Source organism: Macaca thibetana, chromosome 13, assembly GCF_024542745.1.
Source record: "Macaca thibetana thibetana isolate TM-01 chromosome 13, ASM2454274v1, whole genome shotgun sequence".
Lineage (NCBI taxonomy): Eukaryota > Metazoa > Chordata > Mammalia > Primates > Cercopithecidae > Macaca > Macaca thibetana.
The window spans coordinates 81380997-81395962 of NC_065590.1; the positions used below are offsets into that span (position 1 = coordinate 81380997).

Below are 14966 nucleotides of genomic sequence, written 5' to 3' on the forward strand. Positions count from 1 at the left end.
TCAGTTCCCCAGGTCTACACAGCCCATGCAGCGCCTCGCACGAGGCGGGATCAGTTCAATAAGCTTTCCCGGATGGAACAAGTTCCGCTTCCGCAGGCAGATACTCGCTGTAGGTGTGAGCGTCGGCCGTCAGACGCCAGCTACTGCCGGGGCCTCCCTCGCGCGCATGCTCCTGCGGAGAGGCGGAGACCGGAAGGGTGGGGGCGTGACGAGGTATCGCAGACTGCCGGCTCGCTCGCTCAGCGGCCCGGCTTGGGAGGCGGGGGCGCGCCCGCGCTCGTTCGCGCGGCCGGCTGCGTACAGTAGTGACGGCCGCGCGGGAGCGGTCACATGACCGTAGCGGCAGCCTGTACAGTAAGAACCCAATATGGCAGCGGCGGTAGCAGTGGCAACGGCAGCAGGAGGACCGGCCGCCCCATAGACCCCCCCGCGCACCACCCCCGCCGCTTCCTCTGCTTGGGTGCCCCCCCGGCCTGACTTCCCTTTTCTCCCACCTTTCCCGGCACCGCGGGAAAAGCAGCGCAGGGCAGAGCAGGCAGGGAGGGCGGCCGGAGCCCGGACACGGGAACCTCCCAGTCAGTTCAAGACCCGACATGAGGGAAAAGGGACGTAGGAAGAAGGGCAGGACCTGGGCGGAGGCCGCCAAGACGGTAAGGGGGAGGGAACGAAGGGGAAGGCCGGGAGGATTTCGTTCCCTTGTCGTCCGCCAGTCGCAGGGGAAGGGAGGTCACTGGCCCAGAGACCCGGCTGAGGGGGCACAAAACCGCGCGGAGAGGGCGGCGGTTAGTGTCGGGGTTGCGATCCCTGTGGGAATGGAGGCGCCCGGCGGAACGCGATAGCTGCGGGGCCGTGGCTTCTCTCGGCGTCTGCGGCGAGTCCTCAGTGTTTTGAGGCTGTCTCTTGGGGTCACGTCGCTATCACCTCTGCTCTGTGGTAGCCCCCGCCCCGTCACGGGGAAGTCTGTGGTGCTTGCACGGTAACCGGTTCTTCTCCCTTGTGCGGCTGGAGAGCCCCCATTGGATGCAGATAGAAGGCTTGTGCGTGCATCCAGCCCCGGAAAGGAGAGGGGAGCGCTGGAGCTGGATAGAATTTACCCGTTACAGCGGACATGCCTATGACCCCGGGCCCCCTGCTTGTCTGGCTCCCGGAGCAGACGTGAGATCACGAGGCTTTTGTTTTTGTTTGGTGTTGGAGCCGAAAGTGCAGGAGGTGTTTAGAAACGAAGTAACAGGTGGGACTTGTAGAATTTTTTTTTTTTTTCCTGTTTCCGTAGAGACCTACTCCGAACAAGGCAGCAATGCATGGTGGGACGTGTAGTTTACCCGGCCTTCACTTTTCCCTAGCCAAAGTGATGGTGGCCTAATGAAGTTGTAATTAGTGGGCAAAACAATTTTTCCCCCTAATTCTGTTATGACGAAATGTAGAGGTAGGTTTTAAAAAGTGGACTATTGAGGATTATTGAGAACTTTTACCATATTTTAAGAAGAAAAATTTAAAAGCATGTTGTATGCAGAAATGAAATGGTAGGAGATAGTGAAGTTCATTCCATCGTTGAGGATGCAGCAGAAAAGTAATAGGGCATTAAACAGCATTTTAATAGTGGAAAGTGAGAGGTGTTCACCCCTTTAATGGTGAATCATGCCAGTAATACTTCGACAACATAGCCCTTCTTAGTGAACCCTTATGTCATATGGTTTATTTTTTAATGAGGTTTTTTAAATATGAAAGTAATGTTACTGTGGGGAAATTTGGAAAATTATAAAAAAGAAAATTAAAAAAAAATCACATTTATTTCACCCCTCGTCTGTATCTGCTAACATTTGGTATATTACCATCTAGTCTCTTTTATTTATTTCCTCAAATCTAGGTCATACTGTTTATTCAGTCTTGTGCATTTGTTTGTAAACTTTGCGCATTTGTTTTGTAAACTTTATGCATTAGGAGGTTGATGAGTCTTCAATTTTTATTTCTCTTAGTTGGAAATGTAAAAAAGTTAAGAAATAATAGCACATTTTACTTTTCTGGGTGTTTTCACTTACAATATATCTTGGTATATCTTCCTGTGCTAGAAGTTTCTCTCTAAAAGATAAGACTCCTATACTTTTTTTTGATGGTGTAGAGGTTGCTTCCCCACAGAGGACTATTTTACTCTCTACTTGGTGGATACCTGAAGACCTCTTTCTGTTAATAAAAGAAGCATGATGAATTTTAATTATAGGTAAGCAGACCTGGACCCTAATTTATGCTAATTAATTTTAAGTTCCTAGGATCTTTAAAATTTTTTTTTTTATTAAAAATATTTTGTAGGCCGGGCGCGGTGGCTCAAGCCTGTAATCCCAGCACTTTGGGAGGCCAAGATGGGCGGATCACGAGGTCAGGAGATCGAGACCATCCTGGCTAACACGGTGAAACCCCGTCTCTACTAAAAATTACAAAAAAAAACTAGCCGGGCGAGGTGGCGGGTGCCTGTAGTCCCAGCTACTCGGGAGGCTGAGGCAGGAGAATGGCGTGAACCCGGGAGGCGGAGCTTGCAGTGAGCCGAGATCGCACCACTGCACTGCAGCCTGGGTGACAGAGCAAGACTCCGTCTCAAAAAAAAAAAAAAAATATATATATATATATATATTTTGTAGAGACAGGGTCTTGCTCTGTTGCCCAGGCTAGGCTAGTCTTGAACTCCTGGGCTCAAGCAGTCCTCCTGCCTTGGCCTCTCAGAGCACTAATATTAGAGAAGTTTCTAGACTCTTTAGAGTGTTTTTTGCATTATGATTCCTTTGATAAAATAGTCATTGGGAGATTGTGACAAATAGGAAAAATTAGTCTGCAACTACTTACCTTTTCCTATGTTAGTATATTTGCTCATTTCATGCCCTAGCTAGCTATGTGAAAAATAGTATTTAAAAGATGGAAAGACTACTTTGATTAGTAGAGTTCCTGAGGGGACCAGTATATTAGGAGCTTGGTATTTTTCTTTGATTCTGGCAAATACATAAAGCCCCAGTCTCAGTGAAAATGTGTTTTAGAAAGAGAATGATGACACTAAAGTTTTTCTTTTTCTAATAGCCAAAATCTAGAAAACGTTCTTAGTTTTAGAGGGTTATTTTATTACCTATAAGTGAGGGAATTAAACTAAATCTCGGTGTTCAAAATATTTATGTTTTTAGGATAAATAGATGAAAATAAAAGAAGGACTAGGCAAAGGTACATTTGTAATATTTCAGACTGCAGAATAATGAAATCAGAAAATTAGTGAGTTGACAAACGAAAGTAACTTTGACCTAAATAAGAATGCTAGTATTTAGATACAAAGGAATAGGAAAAGAGGTTTTAAGGCTTAAACTTATTTCTTACGCATTAGGATGTCAAGTGTTTGAGGAACAGTTTCATCAAGGAAGCAAGGGTCTGTTTCTTATTTCATGTGTTTTTGGTACCTCCATTGTAGAGCTATCATGTTTTAGAGAGTACTATTAAAATAGAGTTGTTTTCCTGACCAATAATGTAGCAATAGATATATTCAACACAAAATGTCAGTATGTGATACTGGGATGATATGGGGTGTGTGTATATATGTGGAAGTGCTGCATGGTTTGATGTAAGGTTAGTATAAACTAAACAAAATAGTAAGATTCATAATAATAATTATTATTATAATTTTGTTTCTTTATTTAGAATGGGTTTTGCTGTGTTGCCCAGGCTGGAGTGCAATGGCCCACAGGTGTGATTGTGGTGCGCTAAAGCCTTGAACTTCTGGGCTCAAGTGATCATCCTGCCCTAGCTTCCCAAGTAGCTGGGACTATAGGCATGTGCCACTGTGCCTGGCTTCATAATTATTATATAATAGTAGATTATGCCAAAAGGCTGATAAAATAAACTTGAATGTATACACTGGCTCCAGTAACTAAGGATACCAGGGAAAGGTGATGGAGCTGCGATTCAGCTGATCTTGAATGCGTGTTCACTACACTGGACTGCCTCCCTGTTGATCTTAAATTTGTCTTATTTAAATATGCTAGTTATAAAAAGCATTCTAGTATTTAGTTAGCAGTTTCACGTGTTTTACTCTTTTTTATTTTGTTTTTGAGACAGGATCTTGCTCTGTCGCCCAAGCTGGAGTGCACTGCCATGATGGCGGCTCATGGCAACCTCAACCAACCCCTCAAGCGATCCTCCTGCCTCAGCCTCCTTAGTGGCTGGGACTGCAGGCATGCGCCACCACTCCCAGCTAATTAAATTTTTTTTTTTTTTTTTTTTTTTTGTAGAGACAGAGTCTCCCTATGTTGCTCAGGCTGATGTGAAACTCCTGGGCTCAAGTGATCCTCCTGCCTCAGCCTGCCAAAGTGCTGATATTATAGGTGTGGTCCCCCATACTCAGCTGCATGTTTTTAATTTTAAGGGCAGTAGTGATGGTGGTAATGAATTATTTAAGTGAGAGATAAATAGTGTAGTGTTTAGTACAATTTAAATTGAAAAACTTGTAGCTAACCAGGGATATTGAGAACCATTACATTGACTTTATTTTATTTTTTGAGCCAGGGTCTCACTTTGTCACCAAGGCTAAAGTGCAGTCTTGTGATCAGGGCTCACTGCAACTTCCATGTCCTGGGCTCAAGGGCTCCTCCCTCCTTAGCCTATGGAGTAGCTAAGTACCACACACGTGTGCCACCATGCCCAGCTAATTTTTTGTGTGTGTGTGAGATGGGGTCTCACTTGGTTGCCTAGGCTGGAATGCAGTGGCGTGATCTTGGCTCCCTGCAACTTCTGACTGCTGGGCTCAAGCAGTCCTCCTGGCTCAGCTTCCCAAGTAGCTGGGACTACAGGCATGTGCTGCCATGCCTGGCTGATTTTACTTTTTGTAGAGATAGGGTTTCGCCGTGTTGCCCAGGCTGGTCTCAAGCATCTGTACTCAAGTGATCTGCCCACCTCGGCCTCCCAGTGTGATGGGGTTACAGGTGTGAGCCACTGCGCCGGGACCACAGCTAAGTTTAAAAATTTTTTTTGTGGAGACGGGGTCTCGCCAAGTTTCCCAGGCTGGTCTTGAACTCCTGGACTCAAGTGATCTGCCTGCCTCGGCCTCCCAAAGTGTTAGGATTACAGATGTGGGCCACTGCACCCTGCCTGCATTGACTTTAGAACTATGTTCAAAATTAGGCTCATTAAAAAGAAAGATGAATCATCTAAATATTTGATGACATCCTGAGGGTTTTAGCAGTTTTTGCAAAGCAGAACTTTGAAAATAGCAGTCTTATTTGCTGATCTTGTTTGCTTTTTGACTTTTCCCTCGTTACCCGTGGGTAGAGAAGCATTAAAAGGCGAAAGAGTCCCGAAAGGACAAATGTGTGTGTGATTGTAGGTGGAAGGGATAGAGAGGCAGACTTTAGGGATTATACACTTAAGGGACATTGGGTGGTTTTTTTGGGGAGGAAAATGATAAAAAAAATATGAGAACCAAGGTGTGGGTTTTAGAGATGAGGAACATAACCTGTAGTGTAGATCTTTGGGATGTAATTTGTAGACTGAAGAAAAAGTTTTTGTTTTTTTTTTTTGCTTTAATTTTTTTTTTTATACTTTTAAGTTCTAGGGTACATGTGCACAACATGCAGGTTTGTTACATATGTATACATGTGCCATGTTGGTGTGCTGCACCCATTAACTTGTCATTTACATTAGGTATATCTCCTAATGCTATCCCTACCCCCCTACTCCCCACAATAGGACCCGGTGTGTGATGATCCCCTTCCTGTGTCCAAGTGATCTCGTTCAGTTCCCACCTATGAGTGAGAACATGCGGTATTTGGTTTTCTGTTCTTGTGATAGTTTGCTGAGAATGATGGTTTACAACTGCATCCATATCCTTACAAAGGACAGGAACTCATCCCTTTTTATGGCTGCATAGTATTTTTTGTTTTAAATATATAGACTTCATTCATTGGTTAATTATTATTTTGAATGTACACAAGATTTTGGTTTTTGTCACTTACAACTTTTGTCACTGCTAAAATCCTCAGAGTGTCATCAGATATTTAGATGATTCATCTTTATTTAACCTTAGAAAATAAGGTGGAAGATAGAAAATTTCTGTTAAATATAGGCTAATTACTTTGATGTAGGAAGCGTAGAAAATGGAAATATTATTTTTTTGAGACAGAGTCTCACTCTGTTGCCAGTCTGGAGTGCAGTGATGCAATCTCGGCTGACTGCAAGCTCCCCCTCCTGGGTTCAAGCGATTCTCCCGCCTCAGCCTTCCTAGTAGTTGAGATTACTGTGCCTGGCCAATTTTTATAATACGAATTATAGAAAGTAAAACCGGGCAGAATCTTGGCTCATTGATTACATAAACATTAGTGAGAAAGCATTGGCATGGGCTAAAAATAGAGAAACTGCGACAGTTAAGCTATGAGGATGCAAAGAAATAAGAATAATGGAATGGACTTTGGGGACTCTGGGCGGGGAAAGGGTGGGAGGGTGATGAGGGATAAAAGACTACACATTGGGTACAGTGTACACCTCTCGGGTGATAGGTGCACCGAGATCTCAGAAATCACCACTAAAGAACTTATCCATGTAGCCAAACACTACCTGTTCCCCAAAAACCATTGGGGAAAAAAACAAAAAAAGAACTTACAACCCTCCAAGAGTCAATAAAGAGACTTCTGGGAAAAAAAAAATTCTCCTGAGAAACTGTCTGGGCTCAGTGCTTTTTGGTGAGCTAATTCCTTAATAATTTTGTCTGTTTATTCTGTGGAACTTAGTTTGCTTAAGCATCCTCTCTACTAGGGTCAATTTTAGTAAACTGTATTTTCATTAACAGTTATCCATATAATAGAGATTCTCAAATTTAATTGCCTAAAGATGTGGAAAATAATCTCTTATAATTTAAAATTTTTGTTTATAGTTATTTCTCCCTTATCAGTGCTTACTTTGTATATTTCTATTACTATCTTTTCTTCTTTATTAATTTTGCTAGTGATTTATCTATTTTGTGGGTGCTTTTGTTTTCCCCCAAATAAATGGATTTTGTTTATGAATTGTTTTTCTGTTCTCTGACCTTATTAGTTTTCACTTATACCTTTACAGTTTTACTCTTAGGCTTTGTTTTGGTGTCCTTTGTTATCTTTCTTGCTGTTTGAGTTGGGAATTTATTTAAGTTTTAATTTTTTTTTTTTCCCCTTGAGACAGGGTCTTGCTCTGTTGCCCAGACTGGAGTGCAGTGGTGTGATCTCAGCTCACTGCAGCTTCCGCCTCCCAGGCTCAAGGGATCCTCTTGCCTCAGCCTCCCAAGTAGCTGGGACCACAAGCACACGCTACCATACCTGGCTAATTTTTGTGTTTTTTGTAGAGATGGGGTTTTGCCATGCTGCCCAGCCTGGTCTCCAATTCTTGGGCTCTCACAATGGACCCAAAGTGTTGGGATTACAGGCGTGAGCCACTGTGCCCTCCTAATTTTTAATTTATGTAGCTCTTTGGTCTTGTGAATTTTCCTCTGATCTCTGCTTTACATTTATCCCATAGATTTGTTATGCAAAATTTTCACTCATTGTTTTTCTGAAATTCTGTAATTTATTTCAGAATGCGTAATTTTCAAAACAACTGTGTGTTTACATTCATGAAATTACTTTCTGCAAGTCTATTATTAGTAGTAGGTGACTTGATGTAACACTTTTTGCTTGATTGATCTTTCTTCTTGCCATATTATTTAACGTTCTCCTGCATAATTTTGTGTTAATTTCAAATTAGCTGGGTGTGGGTGGCGCATGCCTGTAATCTCAGCTACTCAGGAGGCTGAGGCAGGAGAATCACTTGAACCCGGGAGGTGGAGGTTGCTGTGAGCTGAGATCGTGCCATTGCACTCCAGGCTGGGCAACAAGAACGAAACTCCATCTCAAAAACCAAAATAAATAAAATTTTGTGTTAACTTCATAATTTCTTCTGTCCTGTTTTTATTCCTCTATCCTGAAAGCCCACAAGCCTCCTACTTTGTTGAAGGGGAGGGAAAAACAGAGTCTTTTTTGAACACTTAAATTAAAAATTTCTATGAAAGGTGGTGCTGCTGCTGCTACTCCTGCATCTCTTGTAGAATTCTGAAAGGCGTTGAGAAAATAACCTCAGGTTTGCAAAAGTCCTTTCTGCTTCCCCATCCACAGATTCTATCTGCTCTTGAGAGGCTGGACAATTTTGCTGTGGGACTTTTCCCCCCCCTCTACAAAAGCTGTCTGGAAGGAGGCCAGTGTGTGAAGATATAACTAAACTTGCTATCTTTGTCCTGTTTACAAAAAAACTCTGAATACCCCTCTACTTCTGTATTCTTTCTTTTTACATCTCATAGAGGCCATCCTCATAGTTTATGGTATTTTATAATTTAGTATTTTTAGTACAGTGTGGATTATTATGTTTTTACTGTTGTTAAAAGGTTGTTGAATGAACTAAATTTTAGAACTCTCAATATGATTTAAAAACTGTTATTTGCTGGCCGGGCGCGGTGGCTCAAGCCTGTAATCCCAGCACTTTGGGAGGCCGAGACGGGTAGATCACGAGTTCAGGAGATTGAGACCATCCTGGCTAACACGGTGAAACCCAGTCTCTACTAAAAAATACAAAAAATACTAGCCGCGCGGGGTGGCGGGCGCCTGTAGTCCCAGCTACTCAGGAGGCTGAGGCAGGAGAATGGCGTAAACCCGGGAGGTGGAGCTTGCAGTGAGCTGAGATCCGGCCACTGCACTCCAGCCTGGCAGACAGAGCGAGACTCCGTATCAAAAAAAACAAAAAAAAAAAACCTGTTATTTGCTTTAAATTTATTTCCTATTCAAGTTATATAGGCTCATTATTTTTTAAAAAAACAAGTATGTAAAGAGTTAATTCTAGATGAGTCAGTATACTGAAAACGGGAATTAAGTGAAAGTCTGCATACTGAAATATTGAAAATATTTACTTACCATACTGAAATTAACTCTGGTTGATAGTTAAATATGGCTTTCTGGATTTTTTTTTTTTAACCTCATGTATACAAACAGGTATACCTTTATTTTACGTGAAATTCTATAACTTTATTTTATGAATGTCATGGATATCTTTTCATGTCATTACTTGTATATTTAATATCTGCCTTATTCTTTTTGTTTTTTTCTTTTTTGAGGTGGAGTCTTGCTTTGTCACCCAGGCTGGAGTGCAGTGGCATTCAGTCACAGCTCACTGAAGCCTTGACCTCCTGAGCTCAAACGGTCCTCCCACCTCAGCTTCCTGAGTAGCCAGGACGACAGGGGTGTGCCACTAGACCAGGGTAATTTTTTTTTTTTTTTTTTTTTTTTTTTTTGAGACGGAGTCTCGCTCTGTTGCTCAGGCTGGAGTGCAGTGGTGCAATCTCAGCTCACTGCAAGCTCCGCCTCCTGGGTTCACGCCATTCTCCTGCCTCAACCTCCAGAGTAGCTGGGACTACAGGCGCCCACCACCACGCCTGGTTAATTTTTTTGTACTTTTTAGTAGAGACGGGGTTTCATGGTGTTAGCCAGGATGGTCTCAATCTCCTGACCTTGTGATCCGCCTGCCTTGGCCTCCCAAAGTGCTGGGATTACAGGTGTGAGCCACCGCGCCTGGCAATTTTTTTTTTTTTTTTTAAACGGAGCCTGGCAACAGAGCAAGACTGCAGTGGCGCAGTCTTCGCTCACTGCAACATCTGCCTCCTGGGTTCAAGCGATTCTCCTGCTTCAGCCTCCCGAGTAACTGGGACTACAGGCGTGCACCACCATGCCCAGCTGATTTTTGTATTTTCAGTAGAGACGGGGTTTCATCATGTTGGCCAGGATGTTTTCAATCTCTTCACCTCGTGGTCCGCCCCCCTTGGCCTCCCAAAGTGGTGAGATTACAGGCGTGAGCCACTGTGCCCGGCTGTGAAATACTTTTTTTTATTGTGGATAAGAAGGAGGAAATTCTGTCTATGCCAGTAAGACTTTGTGCTCCTTTAAGACAGACTTTCTTTTAAAGTGTTTTTACTTGCAGACCTTAACTGAGTTTCTTAACATAGGAATGCTAAATCTTTTTTTTTTTTTTTTGGAGACAGCTTTTTACTCTTGTTGCCCAGGCTGGAGTACAGTGGTGGAGCTCAGCTTACTGCAGCCTTGACCTCCCAAGGTCAGGTGATCCTCTCACCTCAGCTTCTCGAGAAGCTGGGACTACAGGCACTGCCACCATGCCTGGCTAATTTTTTTTTTTTTTCCGAGACGAAGTCTCATTCTTGTCCCCCAGGCTAGAGTGCAATGGCGCGATCTCGGCTCTCTGCAACCTCCACCTCCCAGGTTCAAGCGATTCTCCTGCCTCAGCCTCCTGAGTAGTTGGGATTACAGGCGTCTGCCACCACGCTCAGCTAATTTTTGTATTTTTAGTAGAGACGGGGTTTCACCATGTTGGCCAGGCTGGTCTCGAACCCCTGACCTCAGGTGATCTGCCCTCTTCGCCCTCCTAAAGTGCTGTGATTACAGGCATGAGCCACTGCACCTGGCCAATGTTTTGTATTTTTTGTAGAGATAGGGTTTCAACATGTTGCTCATGCTGGTCTTGAATTCCTGGGCTGAAGCAGTCTTCTCGCCTTGGCCTCCTAAAATGTGGGGATTGCAGGTGTGAGCCATTGCTACCAGCCTGTTCTTACTTTTAAGAGAGGATAATTTGAATAAAGCTAGTCAAATATATTAAATATTGTTTGCCATGAAAGCTGGTTGAGTATCTCCCTTTGTGAAAAAAAATTATGCTAAGACACACCAAGATATTTGCATCCAGAGACTCTTTTGAGTTACATTTGGACATTGGGAAATGTCTGTAACAATTCTTACGTCTGACCTTGCTTGACAGAACTAAAATCGGTTAACGGTAAATACGCATGTAGTTAGTTCATCTTGGACATCAGAGTGCATTGTAAAACTTGCTAATTATAGTATCCTCTGAGTAAGTTGATCCATCTTTTGGCAAAAATTATGTTGTGAGAGACTTTTCATTTGAAAATTTCTTGGCTACTGACGTTAATTAGCAATTGATACTAGAATGGCCTTTCATTGGAGTTCACAGCCTGGGATGGCCCATGTCATCTTTAATCTTTAACTCACTGATGTTTGAATTATTCAGTAGTTGGCTTAGCCATATTCAATTTCGAATAAGTGTTCAGTGGTGTTAGTTACTTATTTCTAAATGGTATACGACATTTTAAATGTTTTGCTATTGATTTATAGTGACTAGTTTCCTGTCTGATTTGAGAGATTCTGACAAATATTGTAAGAAACAGATGTAACCATGAAATACATTAGTGTTATGAAAGGTTTTCTTTTTTTGTGTGTATTTTGTGCGTGTGTAAAAATGTAAAAAGGAATGGATTACAAGACAAAGATAATAGAAAAATAGTTTTTATACTAAAAGGTGTGAAGGACATAATGGAAAAAGGACTGTTTTTAATAGCAACTTGTGAAGTGTTTTTTTCTTTTAATGAGGCAGTGTCTTGCTCTGTTGCCCAGGCTGGAGTGCAGTGGCATGATCATGGCTCACCGTGGGTTCAAGAGATCCTCCTGCCTAAGCCTCCAGAGTAACTGAGACCTCAGGCTCGTGCCACCAAGCCGGGCTAATTTTAAAATTAAAAAATTGTTTGTTGTTGTTGAGATAGGGTATCACTGTGTTGCCCTATCACTAAGTTGCCCAGGCTGTCTAGAACTCCTGGGCTCAAGTGACCTTCCTGCCTTGGCCTCCGAAAATGCTGGGATTACAGGCATGAGCCACCATGCCTGGCTGGGAATAGTCTTTAAATATGTGGACCCTATTTGAGAAAATGAATTATTAGCTGGTGATTAAGGACGTGGACTTTGAATCACACAGATCTGGATTTGATCTTGGCTTTACTGTTTATTGTGTTAGCTTGGGCTAGTTATTTTTTTTTTTTTTTTTTTTTTTTTTTTGAGACGGAGTCTTGCTCTGTCACCCAGGCTGGAGTGCAGTGGCCGGATCTCAGCTCACTGCAAGCTCCGCCTCCCGGGTTTACGCCATTCTCCTGCCTCAGCCTCCCGAGTAGCTGGGACTACAGGCGCCCGCCACCTCGCCCGGCTATTTTTTTTGTATTTTTTTTTTAGTAGAGACGGGGTTTCACCGTGTTAGCCGGGATCGTCTCTCGATCTCCTGACCTCGTGATCCGCCCGTCTCGGCCTCCCAAAGTGCTGGGATTACAGGCTTGAGCCACCGCGCCCGGCCTGGGCTAGTTATTTAAACCAGGCTCAGACATTAATGTGCATAAGAATCATCTGGGGATCTTGTTGTAATACAGATTTTGATTCAGTAGGTCTGTGGTGTGGCCAGAGAGTCTTCATGTTTTTTTTTTTTTTTGAGATGGAGTCTCGCTCTGTCGCCCAGGCTGGAGTGCAGTGGCCGGATCTCAGCTCACTGGAAGCTCCGCCTCCCGGGTTCACGCCATTCTCCTGCCTCAGCCTCCCGAGTAGCTGGGACTATAGGTGCCCGCCACCTCGCCCGGCTAGTTTTTTGTATTTTTTTAGTAGAGACGGGGTTTCACCGGGTTAGCCAGGATGGTCTTGATCTCCTGACCTCGTGATCTATCCATCTCGGCCTCCCAAAGTGCTGGGATTACAGGCTTGAGCCACCACGCCCGGCCGAGTCTTCATTTTTAACAGATTCCCAGGTGATGCTGGTGCTGTGGTCCAAGGAACATATTTGGAGTTGTAAGACTACATTTTCTACGCTGTCTCAATTTCCCTAACTTTAAAATGGGACAGTAATAAAACCTTCCATTTGAGGTGTTAAGTGATGAGGTGAAAATGTATAAAAAGTTCTTTGTACAATGCCTGGCATATTGTAAGCTCTGTTTTTTAATATTACTGAAAAATTAATAAATGGGGGCTGGACACGGTGGCTCACGCCTGTAATCCCAGCACTTTGGGAGGCTGAGGCGGGCAGATCACAGGTCAAGAGATCAAGACCAGCCTGGCCAACATGGTGAAACCCCATCTCTACTAAAAATACAAAAAAAAAATTAGCTGAGTGTGGTGGTGTGCGCCTATAGTCCCAGCTACTCGGGAGGCTGAGGCAGGAGAATCGCTTGAATCCAGTAGACAGAGGTTATAGTGAGCTGAGATTGCGCCACTGCACTCCAGCTTGGTGATAAAGCGAGACTCCGTTTAAAAAAAAAAAAAAAAAAAAAAAGACTTATTTCGTGTTTTTGAGTAGAAAAACTAAATATATAAAGATATTATTTCTGGGCCGGGGCTCACACCTGTAATCCCAGCACTTTGGGAGGCCAAGACAGAAGGATCACTTGAGGCCAGGAGCTGGACACTAGTCTGGGCAATAAAGCAAGACCCCATCTCTATTTTTTTTGAGATAAAGTCTTTTTTGTTGTTGTTGTTGTTGTTGTTGTTTTTTAAGACGGAGTCTTGCTCTGTCTCCCAGGCTGGAGTGCAGTGGTACCATCTCGACTCACTGTAACCTCCGCCTCCCGGGTTCAAGCAATTCTCCTGCCTCAGCCTCCCGGGTTGCTGGGACTACAGGCGCATGCCACCACGCCCGGCTCATTTTTTGTATTTTTAGTAGAGACAGGGTTTCACCATATTAACCAGGATGGTCTTGATCTCCTGACCTTGTGATCCACCTGCCTTGACCTCCCAAAGTGCTGGGATTACAGACATGAGCCGCTGAGCCTGCCGACACTGTCTGTATTTTAAAAAAAATGAGAGAGGGAGAGCACTGTTATTTCTTAGCAGCAAATAAGTGCAGAGGTTTGAGACAGTTCTGATGAAAACCTGTTATATTTCAAGAAAGCCTCATTTGCTGCTTGTTACTAAGAGTCAATGTGGAATCACATAGAGACTTAACCCAGCTGCCTTTAGGAGATTCTGTACACAATCCCACTCTCCTGCCTTACATCTCAATTGCAGACATCTCTACCCTAGATCTTCCCCTTATTTGCACAAGTATCTTCAGCTCCTCTTTTCTTCTCTACCTCCTGCCACCATTTTAGCAGTGATGTTTGAGTGTGAATCTAACTGCATTTTCTTTTTTCATTTTATTTATTTTTTTTGAGATGGAGTTTTGCTCTTGTTGCCCAGGCTGGAGTGCAATGGCGTGATATTGGTTCATGGCAACCTCCACCTCCCGAGTTCAAGCGATTGTCCTGCCTTGGCCTCCCAAGTAGCTGGGATTACAGGCATCCGCCACCATGCCCAGCTAATTTTGTATTTTTGGTAGAGACGGGTTTTCTCCACATAAGGCTGGTCTCGAACTCCTGACCTCACGTGATCCACCTGCCTCAGCCTCTCAAAGTGCTGAGATTAGAGGCGTGAGCCACTGCACCGGGCTGAATCTAACTGCCTTTTCTTATTTGTTTAAAATTATTTTATTTTGGTCATGAGTAAGTAATAAAATACTGTTTTCATCTTCTACTTTTGAACTTAAAAGAGTGTCTTCTGTTGGGTCAGCTGCACTTCATTTTATTCCCATCCATTTATGTTGATTGAATACTTCACTAATTCTTTGCTATATGTCGGTGCTTATGGGAGACATGAAGAACACTGTCTTTGCCATCTTGGAGTTCACAATGTAATAGAAGGCAGAATAATGATTTCCAGAAGAGGTGATGATTTATACAAGTTTTATGTTTTTAGTTACTAAAAATACTGTTTTCCATTATACTTTTTTTTGGGGGGGATGGGGAGGGAGTCTGTCTGTGTTGCCCAGGCTGGAGTGCAGTGGTGTGATCTCACCTCACTGCAACCCCCACCTCCCGGGTTCAAGCAGTTCTCCTTCCTCAGCCTCTTGAGTAGTTGGGATTATAGACATGCACCAACACGCCCAGCTAATTTTTTTTTTTTTTTTTTTGTATTTTTAGTAGAGAAGGGGTTTTTCCATATTGGTCAAGCTGGTCTCGAACTCCTGACCTCGTGATCCGCCTGCCTCGGCCACCCAAAGTACTGGGTTTATAGGTATGAGCCACTGTG

At 43.4% G+C, this 14966-nt stretch overlaps 1 protein-coding gene across 2 annotated transcripts in view; it reads left to right on the forward strand.

The window, feature by feature from the left end:
* Positions 1 to 295: 295 nt before the first annotated feature.
* The window catches only part of ASXL2 (ASXL transcriptional regulator 2), a 158023-nt gene continuing 143352 nt past the window's right edge, over positions 296 to 14966 (forward strand). Inside the window, exon 1 of one of the 2 annotated variants that reach the window (XM_050753573.1) lies at positions 296 to 650. In XM_050753573.1, coding sequence (XP_050609530.1) covers positions 594 to 650 — 57 coding nt within the window. In that variant the 5' untranslated portion in view covers positions 296 to 593. The remainder of the gene's footprint in view (positions 651 to 14966) is intronic. The other variant, XM_050753574.1, reaches the window with a different exon arrangement.